At 41.0% G+C, this 22,333-nt stretch overlaps 1 protein-coding gene across 1 annotated transcript in view; it reads left to right on the top strand.

Moving 5' to 3' along the window:
• The first annotated feature begins 8,178 nt into the window (after positions 1–8,178).
• FMN2 (formin 2) overlaps positions 8,179–22,333 on the top strand; it is a 281,809-nt gene continuing 267,654 nt past the window's right edge. Inside the window, exon 1 of the mRNA XM_072970983.1 lies at positions 8,179–9,517. Coding sequence (XP_072827084.1) covers positions 8,179–9,517 — 1,339 coding nt within the window. The remainder of the gene's footprint in view (positions 9,518–22,333) is intronic.

Raw genomic sequence — 22,333 nt, 5'->3', positions numbered from 1 at the left:
TCAAATTAACTTTGGATTCACTTCTTGTCAGAACAAGTGCCCTTAATTTCTGTGTGGAGGTGCAAAGCTTTTGTAATGAACAGGCAAGCCGTTGCCTCTGAACTAAAATATATCTTTTCACTCTTTTTGGCTTTTTTCCATATCGTGATAATTAGCCAAATTGATTCTTACATTCTAGGAGAAAATGCTGACACTTAGAACTCAATGTAAAAGCATCTTTTAAATACATACGCAATATAAATATATAGTGAAGATTTGAGGGAACAATCTGGTTTAAATCAACATTAAGATTATCTTCTGGAATGTGCATGGACAAAGTAACATTTATTAGGAAAACGATGTGTGCATGCTATTTGTGGAGCCTTGGCTTAATAAAAATTCATGTGTTTGGCCTAATTTTTATGGACAGTTCTTATTTTAGTAGTTAAGGCAGAAAAAAGATTACTAAACCTGGAGTGCTCCCTGGAACATGGTTTCCTCTCTTCTGCCTGTTGACTGAAATAAAGTGCACAATATAAGAGTAGTGAGTTTCAGTTTTATTCAGGCACCTGAGAACTCCGGCCCAGGAGACAGCCTCTCAGATAGCTCTGAGGAACTGCTCTGAAGAGGTAGGGGAGGAGCCAGTAAACACATGATTTTTTTTTTTTTTGGCTAGGAAATGCAAATAGTCAAGCATTGGTAAAAGATTAGCTTGATTAATCACAAAGAACAAATATCTCAAGTTAACATTTTAGTTATTTTCTATGTATGGGAAGATGCAAGAATCTGGGGTCATTGAAATTCTTCCTTAGATGTGCACCTTCACTATCTCGGGGCCCATATATCCAAAAGCACAGGGTGCTTCTCTGGTTTCCCACCCTGAATTCCCCGCAGGGCACACTGTCTGCAGTGGGCTGTGGTTTAACCCTGATGAGCCACACTCTTTGTTCTGTTTGTTTACATGTCCATATATATGCTGGAATCTTTAACCATGGTCCCTCCTGTTCTGTGAATTCTTTATTGAACTGATGGTAAGCTCTGTCTAGAGCAAGGACTTACCCCCATTAAACCTCTAATAGACTGTATATTTTTCCTTACAGGATGTTAAATAAGAAATGTTATCTTACAAGTGAAAACAGTAGTGCTTGAATACCTGCATGTCATTTTAAGTCCATCAAAATATGTAATACTGTTTTTAACGACTCGGTAACAGTTTGGATCAGCCTTTGCAGAAGAGTTGCTCAAGAAGCTCTGAGAAATCAAAGTTAAGGCCTTTTGTCCGAAAAGAGCCACCATTCACTACATGTGGCTGTTGTGCAAGTGAGTGAGGCTGGTCTGGACTGAAATATGGCTGTTGAGGTAAAATTGATGCTGGATCTTTTTCTTTTTAAATCAGCATAATAAAAACAAACTAAATTTTATTAGGGTTGGTGACTAACAGCCTAGGGGTTTGAAAAAACTTGACTGTCCCTGTGCTGCGGAAGCAGCACACCTGTTTTAAGATATGGTCCTGAACAAAAGCTAAAAGGGCAGAGAATTAATGACTCATCAAGCGGAAGCTAACACAGTTTTACTAACAAGGTGTCAGTGTAAATCTCCACAAACTTTTTAACTCACAAATTTGATTCTGAAAATTCACTCAGTGAAAACTGCTGATGTCTTTTTGCCTGCAAAGTGGCTTTTCTCACCCCATGCCACTCAAGGAAGTACTTTCCCTCTTACAGGAAACAGAAAATGCCTCCCGCTTTAGGGTCACAGCATGAGGTCTTTTTGCTGCTGCTAGTCTTGTGGTCCAGGCTGGATCTTTCTTTAGATTCTAAAACTCTGAACTTTCCACAAGATAAAAAATGTAGTCAAGTGTTACTTTGCACCACCTGACAGACACCACCATGCTTAGCAGTGAAAATGTCCAGATTATGGAATAAATGTGCATACAATGGCAGTTTACCTCCCTTGGTTCATAGGATGAATGGTTTCTGGAAAGTTACTTTTGGGATATCTCTCCAGATACCCATGATGAATTTACCCAAAGGGCAATCCTGTTTATGTTTTGGCCCAGAAAGAAAATGCAATGACTATGAGACATGTATGGTTTGTACCCAAGAATTAGGCTGGATTTCATGAGAATAGACATAGAAATAGAGGTAAGTGGTTACTTAGCTGCAATATATCATTTGTAGTCCAGGTGGGAGCTTCCAAAATGGAATCTAAGATATTAAAGGATACACATCCAAGTGCATGTGGAACATTCTTCAGGATACAGCATATGCTGGGTCATAAAACTCTTTAAAAAAAATGTAGAAGTACAAAAAAAGTATGTTCTCCAACCACAAGGGAATTAAATTAGAAATCAAATTTTGAAAATCCAAATATCTGGACACCCTCCCTAAAGAACTTTCATTTTGGAATTCTTAGGCAGTTTGCTTATTGTGTCTTCATGGTGTCACGAGGGTGGGTATGTACTATAAAGAAAATGAGGCAGAGGGATAAGTATGTTGTCCTAGATAAAGTGACGCATGGGGTCGGATGTAAGCCTGGGAGGCTCGCCTCAAGGACTGAAATTTGCCATCAATTTCCCTGGGTGGTTTGTCTCAATTGTAATTGATGCTGGATTTTAAAGACTTCATATGAAAAAAAAAAAATCTCCTTAATTACTTTTATTGATTTTTTTTTTCTTGAAGTAGTTTTGGATATTTTGGGTTAAATAAAATATATTATTAAAATTAATTTCATCTGTTTCTTTTTACCTTTTTAAAGAGTACTACTAGAAAATTAAAAATTACCAATAGCACTTAAACATTCTATTTCTACTGACTGAGTCTTTTGGTCTTTGACTGTTTTCAGCTGAAAATAATCTGCATGCCAAGGGATTTTAGGGTGGCAAATTTCGCCTGCCTACACAAACAATCTGAAAACTTCTGGCTTAATATGTGTGGAAAGCTCACGCATGCCTATGAATTTAAGAAGGAGGTTTATGTTCTATTTGCAGCAACAAGGAATACACGCAATTTAGAATTCTTTGCCTTAACTCTTTCCTAATGTAGGAACAAATTTGTAGTGCACTCTGTATTGCTTGAAGAAGTATTATTTGACTTTTTCTCTGTTTTGTAAACATTTTATTTTCAAATACTGCGTTGGTGATAAAATGAAAGACAGTAGTAAAAACTGAAAGCTACGTAACTACTAGTTTGTGATGCACATAATTATCTCTGTAAACAGAGCTCTAGGAATTCTTTCCTGCTTTCCAGAAAATTTCTGGTTAAAAGCAAGGACTTGTTATAATGTTACCAATTTTGTGGAGAGCTGGAATATTGAGACAGATGTATTGTTTCATGGAAGTGCTTTATGTACAAATATCTCCAGGAAGAGTTAATTCTCCATGCAAGATATTTGGTGCCATAGATACAGTGCTTAAAAGCTCATTTTTCCTGTTAGGTTCTGCCTTCAAATTTTTGATTTGGCTTGATTAATTGAAAACTATAATTTTGAAAGAATCTTTATTTTTTACTCATTCAGTAAACATTTACTATTGTTGTTGAGCCCAAATCCATGTGCCGAATGCAGTGAGGCCAAGCCAACCGAAACACTGGAGGAGTTTGGAGCAGAGGAAGGTTTGCTGCCCGGCCAAGCAAGGAGAGCTCCCTGATGCTTTTGGGGGGAGGGTTTGCACAGGCACAGTGTAGGGGAGAGTTTCAGGGTGTGTGACCTTCCTCTGATTGGCTGTTGCTGCAGTAACAGGGTGATGATCCGGGAATCTCAATCCTCGGCCTCTGGCTCCAAGCAGTCTGCAGTCCATGTGCTTGTGGTCAGAATGCAGCCACCATCCTCCACTGGGGGGGGGGGGTCTTAGCTTCTGCAGAATAACTCAAAGGCATGTCAAACTGTCATCTCCATCCCTTCAGGAGAAATGAAGAGTCCTCTGACTCTGCTGTCCTAGTAACTGATGAGTCTGCTCTTTGGAACTCAGGGAGGGCCTAGGAGGCTAAGGTGCTTTCCCTACAAACAAGAAACAGGGGACACAGAAAGGCTTTTGTGCCCTGGAGGGCCCCACGGAGTCCTTTCCAGTTTCGGTCCTTCCTTTCCTTTGATACTCCTCAATCCTTAGGGGAACGGGTTAGGACAAGAAAGGGAATTACATATTGGATAGAGAAGTTAATCATAAACTTGGCAGAGGAACTCAGTTTTAGGGGGACAGGGGACACGGAAAGGCTTTTGTGCCCAGGAGGGCCCAGTAGGTTCCTGCTCAGTTTCACTATTAGCTCTGTGACAGGGTTCATGATAATGCAGGGGTCTCCACCACAGCACTACTGACATTTTGGGCTGCATCACTCTTGGTTTTTGGGGGGTGCTGTCCTGTGCATGATGTTTAGTGGGCTACTTTGTGCCAACCCCCACATTCTGACAACCAAAAAAGTGGCAGTTGGGATAAGAGACCTGAATGGACGGGCTTAGGAGACATTAAGGAAGAAGAATGGAGAAGTCTAACTGGTAGATTGTGGGGACAGGGAGGGAGGGGGGAGTCAGCAACAAGTCTATCTGGGGCAACTGGAGAGATCGTGGTGTGTTTACTGAATGAAAAAATAAAGGAGAGTGAAATATGTAAGAGAAGACGAGTTCAGTTTCAGACCTGTTGGGTTCGAATGCAGCCATGGTGGGAGACTTGCCTTCCAGGCAGTGGGTTCAGGGCTCAAGACTGTAGGACTGAGAGGTAGATTTGGGTCTTAGTCTTAGAAGTTGATGTCAAGGTAGAGCTGTTTTTTAAGAGGCACCTGCTGGAGAAAAGGATGAATTGGATAATTAAAATGCAATTTGATTTTTTTTTTTTAGAGATTCTTGAACATTTCACCAAGGCTAAGCAGAAAGGAAACGGAAAAAGCTTATCAACAACATTTTGGTATATATTAGAGGCAATTGAGAGAGTGATGAAGGATGAAGAGAGCTGAAACAAGACAGAAGAAGAAATAACATGGTGTTCAGACAAACAGGTAGGTGAAAGTGAAGAAAGGAAGATTGATGAGACTCACTTAGTGTTTGCTGAGTGTCATTAACCAATATGCAATGCTACTTTCAAACAAGTGGGAAATTTCACACATTCTTGCAACCCACTTTCTTACCCAACATTTTAGCCTGAAAAATTTCAAACATACAGAAAAGTTCAAAGAATTTTACAGAGACACATATATCCATCACCTAAACTTTACAATTAAAATTTTACTATACTTTATTATCTATCTGTCCATGTATCCATCCATGACAGCATCTTGTTTATTTGATGCATTTTAGAATAACATGCAGAGATTGGTACATTTATCCAAAGTATGTCTGTGTATATATGTATATATTATATGCATATACATATATATATATAAAGAACTGGAGTTCATCATTTGAACTCCAATACACTTTTTCTTATATTATCTTTAAAGGTTATATCCAATTTTCTCTGTTGGAAAATGGGTAGCACCACCTTTTATTTTACCTGCAGTGCTTGCGACCTTTCCGGGGTGCTAATACTGAAGACTTTTACCAACAATTATGCTAGATTCGACCCTTGAATATAGAGATTGGCCACATTTGCCTATTTGTCTTCTGTATCCTCGTACCTAGTATGTGTCCAGGCACAAGGTAGCATCTTTGATGTTTGTTTATTAATTAAATTGGATGGAAAGTACCTACCTACCCTTGTGAGTTTTAAATAAGCCTTTGCATGTGATAGAGCTTTGTCATCTGTGACCTGCTGCACAACTGTCAGCTATTGTTTCACATTCAAAGGATGTGAAAAAATCAGCAGTCTTCTCTCTCCATTTCCTTCTCTTTCTTCTCCCTCTTTGCTTTCTTCTCTCCTCTTTTATTTTCAGAACTTGTAATTTATCTCAGAAAAAATAGTAAGGAAACAAATAGCTCAGAATCAAAGATGTCTTATTAAAGAAAAAGCAAAAATAAGATCCATAGTACCTCAGTACTCAAAGCAGAAAATTCTTAAAGCCTCAGGCAAAATATGCCCTCTGAGGAGCCTGGATTCTAGAAGAGAGCAGTCTTGTGAAAGACGTGAAACAAAGGCTTTTCAAGGACTCTGGAATTGCTCAGAGACTGCGATAGTACCCTGGCAGTTATTAAAGTTGCTTTCTCAGGACCATTTACTCAAAAGGGCCACCTAAGGGTAACTGGCCAGCAGGCCATAAGTTATCATCTATTTTAAGAAAATAATTAGAAAAAGGCTAGTAATTATTGCTGCATGATGTTTTTACACCACAGAATTATAGGACCTTAAAAAATGTATTTTTGATAAAATGGTTAAGGAGGGAGGTTTAAAATGTTGGTTCTCAATAAAATTTGCTTGCTACATTTAAAACGCATCATATAATATATAGTGTTTTTTCCTCCTTTGGGCTTTAAAAATACTAACATGTTGGCTGGGAATTTTGTGTTTGCAAAGTAATTAACAATTAACTTCTAACTTGAATACTTGTAACATTATTGATTTATGCCACTTTAACCTTATTTTAATTTACTGCTTGGAGCTTCTTTAAATGCCAATGTTTAAACAGGCCCTTTAAATATAGATAACTAAATTTCTAAGTAACTAAAATAGTGACAAGATTTGCAATGAGGAAAATTTTTTATCTTAATACTGAAGAAGAACGTTAAGAAAATCAGGAAGGAAGAAATTTTTCTCTACCCTTCTAGGTTCTTCTGGCTGGTCTAAGAATTATATTGACAGAGTAATGGGAGAATATCAGACAAAAGTTTAATAACATGTATAGGAGAGACCCAGGAAAACTGAGTGATTTGCCAGAATGGCTGAAGCCCTCACCTTAAATACTGTCTTCAGCCACAGACAGCAGAGGATGCTGGGAATAGCAGTCTGGGACTTCAAAACAGAGCAAGGGAATTCACGTGGAGATAGAAAAGCAGAAGTGTTTGGTAAATGAATGTTTGCTGGGCCATGCAGAGACAAGGGACTGAGTGGACTCTGATCTCTAGGCTCACTGACTTTCCCCATCATACCCAGCACTCACTCCTTGCAGATACCACTAGTCATAGCTCTATTCAGCTCTGTTTGAATTCTTTAGGCAGCAAAGTGGGAGGTAAAAAGAAAGACTTCCTTAGTCTTCTGTTTCTTAAAAATAATCAGCCATAATTAATCCTAATGCCATAGACACACATTTTGGGGTGGCAAATTTTGCTCCCCTATTCAGTGAACTATTGCAAACTTTCATAGTAAAGGCAGGGACAAAGTCTGTCTTGAAGGGTTTGCTTGGGAGAGTGGTGGTTTATGGCATACCATGTGATTTCTTGTGTTAGTGCCAAGGGTGTTTCCTTTTGTCTTTTCCTTTTTTGTAGGAGGCAACAATAGGGACATGTTTAATATTGATGAGCCTGACCTCCTGGGAGTTAAGTATGTGCACCCTTTTTGAATATAAATGCTGTTTGCTTTATATGGTAAATACAGAGAAATTTAGAGATTAGCATTTCAATCAAGTCTAATCTCAGTATTTTGATTCCCCTACCTTGCCATTTTGTCAAAAAAAGTTTGAAAAATGAAATTTTGAAATGACAGCCAGTGTTCTCTCATGGAGATGCAAGCTCTGCATGAACATAAAAGCAGCACTATGTGTAAGTAACCTTTCCCAAACCATACGTCAAGTACATTAAGGGTTTAAGGTGATCAATTATTAAAGAAAAGAACAACCCATTCAACCAATATTTATTGAAGAGCCATGTTTCTGCAGGCAGGTTGGAGGGGGCAGTGTATGTGGCCTTACGTTATTGCACTTCTAAACGGGAATTTGGCTTCCCTTTTTCCCTTTAAAAATTTTCGTTTTTGTTCAGTGTGCATCTTCCAGCTGCCAAGCTGTTTGGCAGTCGATTCCGGCGGCGGCGGAGCTTAAGGTCCCAGAGCCAGAGGGGCGCTCTTCCCGCTTCAGAGGCTGGGGGCGGGGCCAAGGGACCTAGCGGGGGCGGGGCCTGGGGCGGGGCCCGGTGCGTTCCCCGCGGCCATTGGCGGCGCTGCGTGAGCGTGTTCGCTCCGGCCCGGGCGGGCGCAGCCGCGGCGCCCAGTGCGAAGCGCGGCAGGTGCGCGAGGCGGCCTCCTTCCCTCCCAACGGCTCGCGGGCCGCCGGACTTGCCGGGAGCCCGGCGCGGCCGGGCTGAGGGGCCAGTATGGCCTGAGCGCCCGCGGCGGGAGGCAGCAGCAGCATGGGGAACCAGGACGCGAAGCCGAGGAGGAGCGCAGGCGATGCCCCGCACGGAGGTGGCGGCGGCGAGGACGCTGCCGGGCTCCGCGACGCGGAGGGCACAAAGAAGGGGGGCGGGGGCAAGAAGGCGCCGGGCAGGCACGGCAAGGGGGCCGGCGGCGGCGGGGAGCCGGGCAGGAAGAAGAGCAAGTCGGACCCCAGAGCCTCGGTCTTTTCCAATCTGCGAATCAGGAAGACCCTGTCTAAGGGGAGAGGTTCCGGCGGCTCCCGTGAGGATGTGCTGGACCCCCAGGCCCTGCAGGCCGGAGAACTGGACAGCGCCCACTCCCTGGTCACCAAAACCCCAGACCTCAGCCTCTCGGCCGACGAGACGGGCCTGTCAGATACCGAGTGTGCTGACCCTTCCGAGGTGACGCGACCCGGTGGCCCCGGGTCGGCCAAGGCCGGGGTCGGGGGCCCGGCGGTCGCCGAGGATTCAGAGACTGCGGCAGGGGCGCAGGATGGACAAAGGACCAGCTCGGGGTCGGACACAGACCTCTACAGCTTTCACTCGGCTACGGAGCAGGAGGATCTGCTCTCGGATATCCAGCAGGCGATTCGCCTCCAGCAGCTGCAGCATCAGTCCCAGGGCCTCGAGTCGCCCGCAGCGTCGCCCCCGTCCGCCACTCCCCAGCCCGCGGCCCTGTTGGGCCTGGACCGACCCCTGCCAGGTCCCAGTGCCGAGGAGGCGCTGCCCGCGCGCCCTGACCGGCCCCCGGCTGCAGACCCGCCCGCGACCGCCGCCTTGCCGTCTCCTGGGTCTGCACCCGGGGAGCGCGCGGCCAGAGTCCCTGTGCGAGGGGCTGGGGACACGGACGAGGAAGGCGAGGAGGACGCTTTCGAGGACGCCCCGCGAGGGTCCCCGGGGGCGGAGTGCGGCCCGGTGGTGGGAGAAGCACCGCGGAGGCCGGGGGCGTCGTACGAGGAGGGGGCGCCGAGGCCCGGCGCCCCCTCGGCCGCCTCCGTGCCCGGCAGCCCCTCGCGCAGCCCGCGCTGCCTCAGGCCCCGCCCGCTCCTCGCCCCTTGCTACGTCAGGACCACCACCCGGCAGCTCAGCTCGCCCGGGCCTTCCCCGTCTCCGTCCCCCAGCCACAGCCCCAGGGTCCAGAGACGGCCGGAGTCCTCCCTGGACCGGGGGACCAGACCTGTCACGGCCGCCGCGGCCGTCCCGGCCAGGAAGCCCCGAGCGGGCCGCAGCCGGTCGGCCGACTGGACCGCGGAGCTGGGCCGCGCACCCGGGGCTGGGGGCTCCGCTCACCTGCCGCAGCGCCGGGCAGGCGGCCTCCAGGATGTGTTCGCAGGTGAGCGCCGGGCCTGGAGGGTCCAGGGCGCCTGCCTATCGGGAAAATGTCTGTTTTCATGCAGGATCTTAAAGGAGCAGCTTAGTCGTATCTAGCCTAAGTCCTCTCGAGAAAGGGCCACTCTGTTCACTTCGCCAAAATATCTGTGCTTCTCTATGTCCAGGGTCACGCCAGGCAGATAATCTCCTTTTTTGCACCGTTTGAAAAGCCATCGTTCTCTTTCCTTCCTCATCCCACAGCATTAAAAATAACAAGATTGTTGATGGTCCTTGGACAAATCGTCTATTCTAGGACAGCTCTGATTCACATGTGTATGTGCACGCATGTACTTCGTGATTTCTCAGGGATCTGGGTGGACTCCTTAGTGAACTAAGTGGTCACTCTTGTTTGCTGATGCAACCAAATCTGATACATGCTTGTAGAAAAGTATTAAATAGTGGTATAGAATATTAGGGATCGTTTGCGTTTACGTTTGGTTTTGGTCAATCAAAACAGGGTGTGGCTTGGGGATAGTGAGGGTGAGCTAGCCAAAAGCTACACGTGATCCTGCTGGTACATTCCCTAGCCGCTGGTATGGGCTCTGCCAGGCATCACAAAGCTAGCTGAAGGGTCAGCTCATTGTGGTAGATGTCAAGTAGTATGATGAGTTTATGCTTACTTAGGTCCCAGGGCCTTACCTGAAGTACTCACTGGTAGAATGTCAGTTTGTTTCATGTTTACTAACTTCTCTTAATTTTTAGATGGAATATTGAGGGTAGGAATTTAAGGAGCAAGGGAAAATGAAGATTTATGCAAATATAAGTAGGTTGTGATAAGTATTTGAATAATTATAATTTTCAAACGTGATTTGAAAAGCTTAATATCTTATATTCTATTACTTTAATAAATAGGTTTTCTTTAGAACAGTAGGTGATGCTTCTCAACAAGCATGCTACTTCTTAGGTGGCTAAATGCTGTTAATGTTGTGGTACGACCACATTTTAATTTTGATCTCCAGGCTCTCTTATTTTACATTTATTTTTATATTCTTACAACTAACAGTAGCCTCTTGTATTGATTCTGCTTGCTTATCCCCCCTCTTTTACTTCTCCCTTCCCTTTATTGAGTAGGTTAAGTTAAAAGGAATGTTTACAGTCTAATATCTAAGAGATAAATTGTGAAAAAACAAAAAACAAAACTGATTTCTAAGGAAGAGAATTGGAAAGTTCCTATTTAGTTTTTGTGAATTTAATGATGGTGAGAAATTGAGTATTTCATCTATATCTAGGTAAAATTCATAATGTATAAATTATTTTTTAGTGAAAATGTCACCGTGATCAGGTCTATCATTCATTAATATTAATGGTGGTTCTTAGCAGCGTTAGAGTTTGGAAATATATTTATACCAGGCAGCCATATTGTGCCAGGCAATATGTTAGATGCTAGGTGATATAAAGACCTTTTTAAATCATGGTTCTGCCTCTCCGAGGATCACACACACAGAGAAATGCAGTACGGTACTCAGGGTGCATCAAGTGTGTGACTGATCTCCTTGGCAAGGGATGAGGAAAGAGGAATTCATAGGAGGATTGACTTGTCCTAAAGATCATAGGACTCCAGATAGGTTGAAGTTTTGTTTTCCTTAAGGGAAAAAAAACATGTGTTCCTGGAACTAGCATTTCATTTTAATTTGCTAAGTATTTCCAAATATGAAATTTGGGACTCATAAAGGAGTCCTGTTCAGAAGGGACCCGGGCTTTGTTGACCTCTCCAAGTGAAATTTTATTTACTGTGCAGAGGTGGTTGCTGTAATATGGGCATCACCTCCTTTATATTTGATGCTTGGATATAGTTGGTCAGTGACCAGTAGATATTTGTGTAGCAGCTTCCGTACATTTACCTCACCTACTCACTTTCTTTAAAAATTAAAAAAAAATTGGTAGATTTAACCTAATCTTGTAATTGGTTGGCAAATGGAGGTAAATAAAGAGATGAAACTTTTCAAGGTCATGCTGTGATTCATTCAGAGGCAGAGCCAGAAATAGGAGCTGAGTCCACCGATTCAAGTCTGAATGTTCTTGCTTGTTACTCATTTTTGGATGTTCAACACTGAGACATCCCATAGAATAAAAACTTCTAACAATTATAGAATTTAAGGCCTTCACTTATGAGATTTTCTAGTTTCTGTTATTAATAAGGTGCATCCCTTTAATTGTTGAACATCTGGCTGGCTTTCCTTGGGCTGGATGCAGAGTGATTGCTGATCAGGATGAAGCAGATTTTCTCCAGGCAGCTCTCATGGAAGCTATTCTTAAGGTGGTAGATTGAAAGCAGATTGATGCAGGCCTCTGTTTCTCAGCTGTTGTCTGTTTTCTCGTCATCTGGCTTCACAATTGGTTCTTTACCATCCTCCACTGTTTTATGGGTGTCTTGGAAATTACTAGAGCCCTGGGGAGCACTAGCATTGTCCTTAGGAAATTGTTTTCTGGCCTTAATTTGCATATCTTTGGATCAATTAATTGCCAGCTGCCTTTGAAGCAGGTGATCTTTATAGCTATAAGCTTCTATGAACATCTTTTATTTTTAGACCATAGAATGAGGGTTGTCAGCTCTGCCGGAAGGAACAGATGTTTTTTGCTTTCTACTGCCTTCTAAATGTAGGCAGAAAATTCAAGTGAAAAGAGACCTCCAGGGCACATGTTTGTTTCTTTGGCAGATACGGAAACCTTTAGCGATAATGGGGACCAGTATTTTATCTTGTTTTAGCTGTTAAGGAACTGATGCTGCCTCTGCACAGAAATTTTACAGTGAATGTTTGAAAAGACATCTTTTTCAGTGTTTAGTGGAAGAAGTGCTCTGAAATTTGAGAGATTCCTTTGCACAGTAAGAGTAGCAGAAGCTTGTTACTCGAATTTTGCAGTTAAAGTTCAGACAAATAAAATGTTAAATTTGTGATGCTAAGTCACCTTTGGTAAGAATCTTTCCAAAGTCAATTATGTGCTTATCTGTCTTTTTTTTAAACACATGGAATAAATGGTTCATCTGTTTTCAGTGGCTTAATGACATCTTTAGGCACATCATGGTTACATCCTGTGAAAACATTGGTGTTGCCCTGATCAGCTATTGGAGTGTAATGGACTGGTGACTCCAGTTGGCTGTTTCTGAAGTTTTTGTATCTGTGTGGTTTTCTGGACTTTTTCCTTCTTTTGAGCTATTTATTCTTAGAACTATCTTTGGTCTCTTCTTCCTGTACCAACCCCCATTACTTCTAATTTGATTTTTCTGATCAATTTGTCATTGGCTTATAAATCCTGTGATTATGACGATAGCCATATTTATTGCACTTCTACTAAATGCCAGGCTCTGTGTTGGTGCATCATATAATTATCTCCAATCCTTTTGACAGTCTTGAGGTGTAGCTGTTTATCCTCATTTTCCCAATGAGTTAACTACCCAAAGTCAGGAGAGTGAAGTAACTTGCTTAAGGGCATTAAGCTTAATCAAGTCTGTTGTTAATGTGAATAAAATAATGCAGTGTGTCAGTTGAGCCTTGGAGGACTGGCTAATCTATAAAGCGCTTGGGCTTTGAATTTAGATTATGTGATTCTCATTTTGGATTTTCTAAAGGTTATCTTGATTTTTGTATCAAAGTAGAAGGACCCACTCTAGGAGTACAGACTTTCTCACGTAGCTTCTTAAATGAGTTATTAGGCTGTGAACGTTTTAAAGCCAGGAGCTGTCTTCCTTGTAGCAGTAGCATTGGACAGAGTGTAGCTGTCCAGTTACTGTCCAGCAAACGAGCGAAGGTCAGAAGCCACCCCTGCTCTGTATGATGTGTCCGTGTTACCATAACAGGAAGAGGGATGAAGAGAGGGCTGTTCTTTCCCCTGTGTCTTGCCTCACTGGGTTTCATATATCTGAATAGTAATCGGCATCATAAGCTGGGACCGGGAGCACTGTCCTCAAATCATTTCAGTTTGGTCTAAAGCATCCTTTCTCATGGTTTCTTTAAGGCTGTGGTTTGGACTGAAGTCAAGTACTCCAGTAGCTTCAGTGATGGGTTTTAGTGACTGCTTTTATGAGCTGAGGACTGGCCTGGTTTTTAGTGCACTGAGGCATTCAGATGCAAGCCATGAAATTGAAATTGAGCAGGTGCACTTAGAGCAGTGTTTCCTTCTGATTCTATTAAAAAGATGCTAACATGCATAGTTGGGTGATGGCAGCAGTAGGTACTATAACTACTGTTATTCCAGGTATATCTGCATCCGAGCTTGCTGTTTAGTTAGGTGACTCTACAGTAATTATTTCTCATATGCATGAAGGTGGAGGAACAATTTCAAATTAATGATGCTAGGATTAAATGAAATAGTCAATGTAAAGCCCCTACAGCTGTGCCTGGTGTGTAGGGGATGCACAGTTGGTGCTGTTTGCATTCCTGGGCTGATTTATTGCCCTAATAGACTACATTGTTCAAAGAGGTCCAGACCACATTTGTCAAAGCATAACAAAATGACTCTGAAATTGTGTACAAATACTGCAAAGGATATAATCAGATACTAGTTGGAAATTATTATTTCTAGTCAGTAGGTTTTTTTGCAAATTGTTTATACATCAGTTTTTTTTCTTTTTTTTGCATTTTCTATGTAAACCTTTTTGTCATTTTATCAGAAATGTTGGATTTTGGGGGAATTTGGATTTAAAAAGCATATGAAGGTAGTATGACTGTGTAATTACGGGGAGGTGCTGATTTTTAAAGGAGGGGTGGGGTAGACGAGGTGCAAGCTGACCCCCTCAGCATTTATGTTCTGCAGTGTCTGGCTACACTCGCCTGACTTTGCAGCCTTAACCTCCCAGGTTCCTTCATAAACTCTCTACTTTAGATGAACTAGTCCGCTTACTGCTCTATGAACGTTCTTTTCATTTTCCTGACTTTGTGCTTTTGTCTAGCAGTTTTTACTCTCTTGCAACACACTATTTGTCTCTCTTGGTTTAGCATCTGAGAAAGCATCCGTTTTCCTGTTTTGTATCTTTACCAGGAGACCTGGCTGGCAGTCACCCACCCCCGTGTCTCTGGATTTACTGTCTGTATCATACCAGATACACTTTTTGGATTTGGGGATCCTTTAGGTCTTCTTTCTCACTTCCTTCTGCTTTTCCTTTCTCCTTGCTTGCTCACCTGATTCTATCCGTTCATCACCCACTTCTGTCAATCCGTCCACGAGTCCCTATTCTGTGCCTGCTCTGTGCCAGTCAATAAGATCGGCACTGAGCATATTGAGGCCTTTAGGAATACTTGTTTGCCATTTTTTCAAACAGGCAAGTTGGGTACCCAGGCTTCCTATTGCTAACTAAATCTAGTTGAATTTAAGCTGGAAAATTACTGACATTTTAGAAATTATTTTTATTGAGGTATGATTGAATCAGCAGTGAAGGGAGAATGACACTTTCATAGAACTTGTGTTGAGAGAACATCTATTTCTATTTCTCTGGGTTGATTTAAACTAGCAATGATAATACAGTGACTCTCAGCTTCCAAACATCAATGTTATTGGTCGTGAAAGAGGAAAATGTTATCAGTCTGTTCATTTCTACTTTTGCATTAGAAGTGACAATCTGGTGTTAATGAAAGTTAGCATTACGGAAACTTAAGAAGAAACAAATAAGTACTGCCTTGTGACTTGATAGTTTTTGGATATAATTTTAGTGACTGAAAACTTCTGAGGCTTTTTTAATATTAAAAATACAAATGCATGGAAAATATAACTTCCAGTCAATTTGAAATTGTAGTTAGTAAAACAAGGTATAACATCAGAAGTGTAAGAACCAAGAATAGCAGTTACTAGATGCTGTAGGAGGATGCCAACCATGCTAGAGATTGTTACCCTGCTCCACTGTGGGGAAGAGAGAGGGAAAAATTTCTATCTTCCTCCCTTCCAAGGATGTACTCGGGAGCATTGTTGGATACGAAAATACTGCCATCCTTCTGTGATTGAGTCAGTCTGCAGCGTACTGGAAGCTTGATTATCTGTTACGCCAGAGCCGCAATGGGCTATTTTTATTTTCAAAGGGAGTAGAATAATATCTTGAGAAAATTAAGCCTTTGTGGTGTTTTAAAGTTATACTTAAAAATTCTTACACCGTACTCCTTGGGGCCTCTTGTTATCCCTCAAGCAGAAGGATTCTTGGTTGTAGTTCTGTCGTGTAGTGGACATGTATGGAGCATTCTGTGTCATTTAAGTTGTTGCTCTACATACACAGTAGCAGCACGATGGCAGTAGTGCAGACTGAGAGGTCTTCCGATGGGGCTCCCCTTTCAAGTGGCCCACAGATTTCCTGTAGGACAGGAGGCAGTAGTGTCTTACTCTTCCTAGTTCCCTGGTTTCCCAGGCTGTAGAAGTGAATGCAGTCATGCTGGGAAGCTGCTTCCTCCACGTCTTATCCAACCCTGCGAATCTACAGGAGTGACGGTTCCAGGAGGTAGCCTTTTCTCCTGATAGTGATACTTTGCATATTTAGAATTATTCTTTGCTATTAGAGTGGAAGAAAACCACATGTTGGAGGATTTGTTCCCACCATGGAGTAAAGATGCTTTGGATATTGATAATAGCTAGTGGTAAGATTTTGATGGTTTTGATCAGTTGTTACTTGATGCTAAAGGAGATCTGAATTGGTTGGAATGCTGTTCTGTGATGTGCGCTTAGGAGCCTGTGCTTTTGAACACCAAGGCAGTGACTGGGTGTAGCGGGCGGTTGACCTGTTTTATGGAAATCTACAAAAGGGAAGTCTGTGTTGTGCAGCGTTATGACCCAAGCACTTAGAGTATACGGAGTCTTTCTAATACTGGTACCAAATACATCAAGCAGGTCCCTTTAGATTCATTATCTACAATAAAAGTAATCTTCTATCCTTGAATGGATTATAGGCTTTGCATTTTTCCTTTAGTTTAAACTTCTCAATAAAAGTAGTACTACTAATTCTCTTATTTCAGTGTACTTTATTTTTTAACATTTTTTAATTGAGGTATAGTTGATTTACAAAGTTGTGTTAGTTTCTGGTGTGCAGCATAGTGATTATATATATATATTCTTTTTCATTACGGGTCACTACAAGCCATTGAATATAGTTCCCTGTGATTTACAGTAGGACTTTGTTGTTTATCTATTCTGTACATAGCCATTTTATCCCTCTTTCTCCCCTTCCCCTCTTGGTAACCATAAGTTTGTTTTCTATGTCTGTGAGTCACTTTCTAGTTTGTAAATAAGTTCACTTGTGTCATTTTAGATTCTATGTGTAAATAATATATGATATTTGTCTTTCTCTGTGTGATTTACTTCACTTCATATGATAAGCTCTAGGTCCATCTATGTTGCTACAAATGGCATATTTCATTTCTTTCTATTGCTGAGTAGTATTCCATTTTTTATATATCATCTGTCGATGGACATTTAGGTTGTTTCCACATCTTGGGTATTGTAAATAGTGCTGCTATGAACATTAGGATGAGTGTATCTTCTTGAATTAAGGTTCCTTCCAGATGTATGCCCAGGAAAAGGATGCTGGATCATATGGTAACACTATTTTTAGTTTTTTAAGGAATGTCCATACTGTTCTCCATAGTGGCTGCACCAAATTGCATTCCCACCAACAGTGTAGGAGGATTCCTTTTCCTCCACACCCTTTCCAACATTTATAATTTGTAGACTTTTTGGTGATGGCCATTCTAACTGGTGTGAGGTGATACCTCATTGTAGTTTTGATTTGCATTTCTCAAATAATTAATGATGTTAAGCATTTTTAATGTGCCTCTTGGCCACCTGTATGTCTTCTTTGGAGAAATGCCTATTTAGATCTTCTACCCATTTTTTGATTAGGTGGTGGTGGTGGTTGTTTTGATATTGAGCTGTGTGAATTGCTTAGATATCTTGGAAATTTGTCCCTTGTCAGTTGCATCATTTGCAAATATTTTCTCCCATTTTGTAGGTTGTCTTTTTGTTTTGTTTATGGTTTTCTTTGCTGTTCAAAAGCTTTAAGTTGAATTATGTCCCATTTGTTTATTTTTGTTTTTTATTTCCACTACTCTAGGGACAGATTGCAAAAAATATTGCTGCAAAGTATGTCAAAGAGTTCTGCCTATGTTTTCTTCTAGGAGTTTTATGCTATCTGATCTTACATTGAGGGCTTTGATCCATTTTGAGTTTATTTTTGTGTATGATGTTAGAGAACCTTCTAATTTCAGTCTTTTTCATGTAGCTGTCCAGTTTCCCCAGCACCACTTATTGAAGAGACTGTCTTTTCTCTATTGTATATTCTTGCCTCCTTTGTCGTAAATTAATTGGCTATAAGTGTGTGGGTTTATTTCTGGAGTTTCTATATTGTTCCATTGATCTGTGTGTCTGTTTTTGTGCTAGTACCATGCTGTTTTGATTACTGTGGCTTTGTAGTATATTCTGAAGTCAGGGCGCCTGATTCCTCAGCTCTGTTCTTCTTTCTCAAGATTGTTTTGGCTACTCGTATTGCTTGGGTAGTATGGTCATTTTAACAATATCAATTCTTCCAATCCAAGAACACTTTATGTCTTCCCATTTGTTTGTGTTGCCTTTAGTTTCTTAAATCAGCATGTTTTTTGTTTAATTGAGATAAAGTCAGTTTACAATGTTGTGTCAATTTCTGGTGTACAGCACAATTCTTCAGTCATACATGAATATACATATATTTATTTTCATATTCTTTTTCACCATAAGCTACTACAAGGTATTGAGTATATTTCCCTGTGCTATACAGTATAAACTTACCTATTTTACATATACCAGTCAGTATCTGCAAATGTCAAATTCCCAGTTTATCCCATCCCACCCCCCTTCCCCTGGCAACCACAAGTCTGTATTTTATGTCTGTTAGTCTGTTTCTGTTTTATATATAAGTTCATTTGTCTTTTTTTTTTATATTGCACATATGAGTGATTATCATATGGCATTTTTCTTTCACTTTCTGGCTTACTTCACTTAGAATGACATTATCCAGGGCCACCCATGTTGCTGCAAATGGCATTATTTTATCATTTTTTACAGCTGAGTAGTATTCCATTTAAATCAGCATCTTATAGTTTTACAGGTCTTTTGCTTCCTTAGGTAGGTTTATTCCTAAGTATTTTATTCTTTTTGCTGTGATGGTAAATGTGATTACTTCCTTAATTTCTCTTTCTGATATTTGTTAGTTTATAGAATTGCAACAGATTTCTGAGTATTAATTTTGTATCCTGCAACTTTACTGAATTCATTGATGAGCTCTAGTTTTCTGGTAGTATCTTTAGGATTTTCTGTGTAAAGTATCATGTTATCTGCAAACAGTGACAGTTGTACGTCTTCTTTTCTAATTTGGATTTTTAAAAATTTCTTTGTCTTCTCAGATTGCTGTGGCTAGGACTTCGAAAACTGTGCGAAATAAAAGTGGTGAGAGTGGGCATCCTTGTCTCGTTTCTGATCTTAGAAGAGATGCTTTCAGTTTTTCACCATTGAGTATGATGTTAGCTGTGGGTGTGTCATAAATGATCTTTATTATGTTGGGGTATATTACCTCTATGCCCACTTCCTCGTGAATTTTTATCATAAATGGATGTTGAATTTTTCAGAAGCTTTTTCTGCATCTATTGAGATGATCTTTTTTTTCATTTTCATATTCTTTTTCATTATAGGTTACTACAAGATACTGAATATAGTTCCCTGTGCTATATGGAAGAAACTTGGCTTTTTTTCCCTCAACATCTAGGATCTTCCTTATTTTTGTTTTTTTAAATATTTTTTATTGAGTTATAGTCATTTTACAATGTTGTGTCAAATTCCAGCGTAGAGCACAATTTTTCAGTTATACGTGAACATATACATATTCATTGTCACATTTTTTTCTCTGTGAGCTACCACAAGATCTTGTATATATTTCCCTGTGCTGTACAGTATAATCTTGTTTATCTATTCTACATATGCCTGTCAGTATCTACAAATTTTGAACTCCCAGTCTATCCTATTTTACCCCTCTCCCCCAAAGAAACTTGTTTTTTATCTATTTTATACGTAGTAGTTAGTATCTGTAAATCTCAGACTCTCAAGTTATCCCTTCCCATCCCCTTTCATCCCTGGTAACCATAAATTTATTTTCTGTGTCTGTGAGTCTGTTTCTGTTCTGTAAGTAAGTTCATTTGTGGTGTGTCTTTTTTGTTGAGATTCCACATATGAGTGATAGCACGTGGTATTTTTCTTTCTCTGACTCACTTCACTTAGAATGATGATCTCCAGGTTCATCCATGTTGCTGCAAATGGCATTATTTTATTCTTTTTCGTGGCTGAGTAGTAGATCATATGGTTTTTATTCTTCAGTTTGTTAATGTGGTGTATAACATTGATTGATTTGTGGATACGGAATAATCCTTGTGTCCCTGAGATAAATTCCACTTGATCATGGTGTATGATCCTTTTAATGTATTGTTGGAGTCAGGTTTTATTTTTTGGACAAATTAGGGAATATATTTATATTTCACCTTTTAAAAGCCAAAGATAACAATGCCACTTTCTGGAAAGTCATCTTATTAAAAATACATGAAGTTTCTTTGTTGAGGATTTTTGCATCTATGTTCGTCAGTGATATCGGTCTGTAGTTTTTTTTGTCATAGCTTTACTTGGTTTTGGTATCAGAGGGATGGTGGCCTCATAGAATGAGTTTGGAAGTGTTCCTTCCTCTTCAATTTTCTGAAGTAGTTTCAGTCAATGTACTTCAATGTATTGGGTTTTATTTTCAGTTTTCCCTACTATTGTATATACTTACTCAAATAACTTTTGGGTCCATGGTATTTCACTTAGAAGTTTGCGTTGACATGAAAAATTTCTTGAAAGGCTCTTTTTAAAATTTTATTGGCCTTAAACAAGCTTGTTTAAGTTCATTAAGAAGCAAATGGACTAGAGAAGAACTATTTCAGGATTCCATATAAATGCATTTGAATACTCTGTGGAAAGTTTTATAATGAGTCTCTTCATTATTAACATACAAGTCTTACCTTTGAAAAGAGTAATATAAACAATGGGATAACAAAAGAGATATTCTTTTGTGAGTAAATACTTGTGGATAATTGCCACCTACCCCAGTACCCTTCAAACCTGTAGGCCAATGCTTGCCTGTGTGGAGAGGTAAGGCATGTGAATTCTCTATGGGAGGTGCTACAATTTGCAGCCACCCAAGATGCTCTGCGGTTGTTTTTTACTGTCCTGGCACTGCTATTTTGGTTAAATGGCTTTGAGGGCGTAAAACGTTTGGATAGTATCCTGGCACTTTATTTCAGGATGTAGGGTTTGATATGTCTTAGAAAAATTTAAAAATGTGTTGACGCTGTTGGATCCGATATATTGTTGGTGGGCAAATAAGTTTGAATAAAAACTGCAGTGATTTAGGTGGAGAGAAATTTGCCTCTGGGCTGAAAATGTAATATATGTGAAAAAGTGATCCTGGAAGCCTTTTATCTCTGACTTGGATTATTTCTCTAAGGAGCCTCATTTGACTCTAAATTCGCAGATCATTTTCACTACCATCTGCTTGGGGATAATAATAAGAGCTGGGTATGTGGCCTTAGTTTAGCTTTAGGCTAAACCTCTGAGGTTGAGTCACCGGCTCCCTTTTGTGTTTGCCCTCCGGGCTTCGTTACTGAGTAGCTCAAAGGCCTGCTGGGTCTGCACCTCTGGCTCCTCTGTTTCCCGGCGCAGGCACATCCCACTTGGCTGTGACAGGGCTAGGAGAGCCACTGTGTCTAAAACATTCTTACTCTTTTCGTCACCCTCTAAACACTCGCCTCCTGGGCTTCCCAGTCAAGGCGCGGCTCTCCAGCCTTGATTCTTCCATCCTTCTCAAACTTGACATCAGTTAGTCTTTCCATTTCCTCTCTTCTGAGTTTCTCTTTGATAACTCTTCTAGTTTCTGTTCTCGTTGCCTCTACATTTCCTACAACAGATCATCCAACACTGAGATCCTAAACATTCTCTCTGCCCCCCTCTGGGTCTTTTCCAGTAATTCTGTACAAGACAAGAGAGTAAACTAAATACCGAAATGAGCTGGCCAGTCCCAGATGGAACCATTTCAGTGGTTCCATATTGCCCTGAGTCTAAAGTTTTAATTTATGCACACGTACAAACATATTATGTATAAATATATATTACGCATATATATGTACTTTTGTATATTATTACTTAACCCTCTGCAGTCTGGTCCCCTCCTTGCTCAGTCTCTGCCCCCCACCTGTCCTGAATGTCTGGAGCCCTTCTTCAGATAGCTCATGTTCGCCCTAGTAGTTTTAGGTATTATTGACACTCTGTCCCTGGTCTTCAGGAAAGAAAAAGTGGCATTTACTCACATCCCTGAGGGCGTCATTAGTCAGTGCAGATCTCTTCCCTTTGTCCTTGTATTTTCGTTTCCTATTCTGACCCCCCTCAAGGACAGAGAAAACTGCTTTTATGTGTTTAATTGATATCCTTAACATTATATGTACCTTTGTAAAGCATATAGTGTTTCTGTGTATATTTAATTTTATGTCATACAAACACTCAGAGTTGTAAACTTCATTCTTTTGCTTTTTTTTTTTTTAATTCAGGAGCCTTTGGGGAAAAAATATACAGATTTTTCCTGATAAATATTTATCAAGTTGATCGCTTCTTACTGCTTTATCACATTCCAGAGAGAGTTCCGCTGGGGTGTAGAGCATAGGGGACACTGTGCACCACCTACTGTATGTGAGTAATGCCCCCTAGAGACGTGCGTTGTGGTGGCTGCGGCTGTGCGTCACGGTTAACCATCCTGCGCGGG

The sequence above is a fragment of the Vicugna pacos genome, chromosome 11 (genome assembly GCF_048564905.1).
Source record: "Vicugna pacos chromosome 11, VicPac4, whole genome shotgun sequence".
Taxonomy (NCBI): Eukaryota; Metazoa; Chordata; class Mammalia; order Artiodactyla; family Camelidae; genus Vicugna; species Vicugna pacos.
Note: the sequence above shows the minus strand (reverse complement) of the source record. Positions and strands in the feature narration are given on the sequence as shown.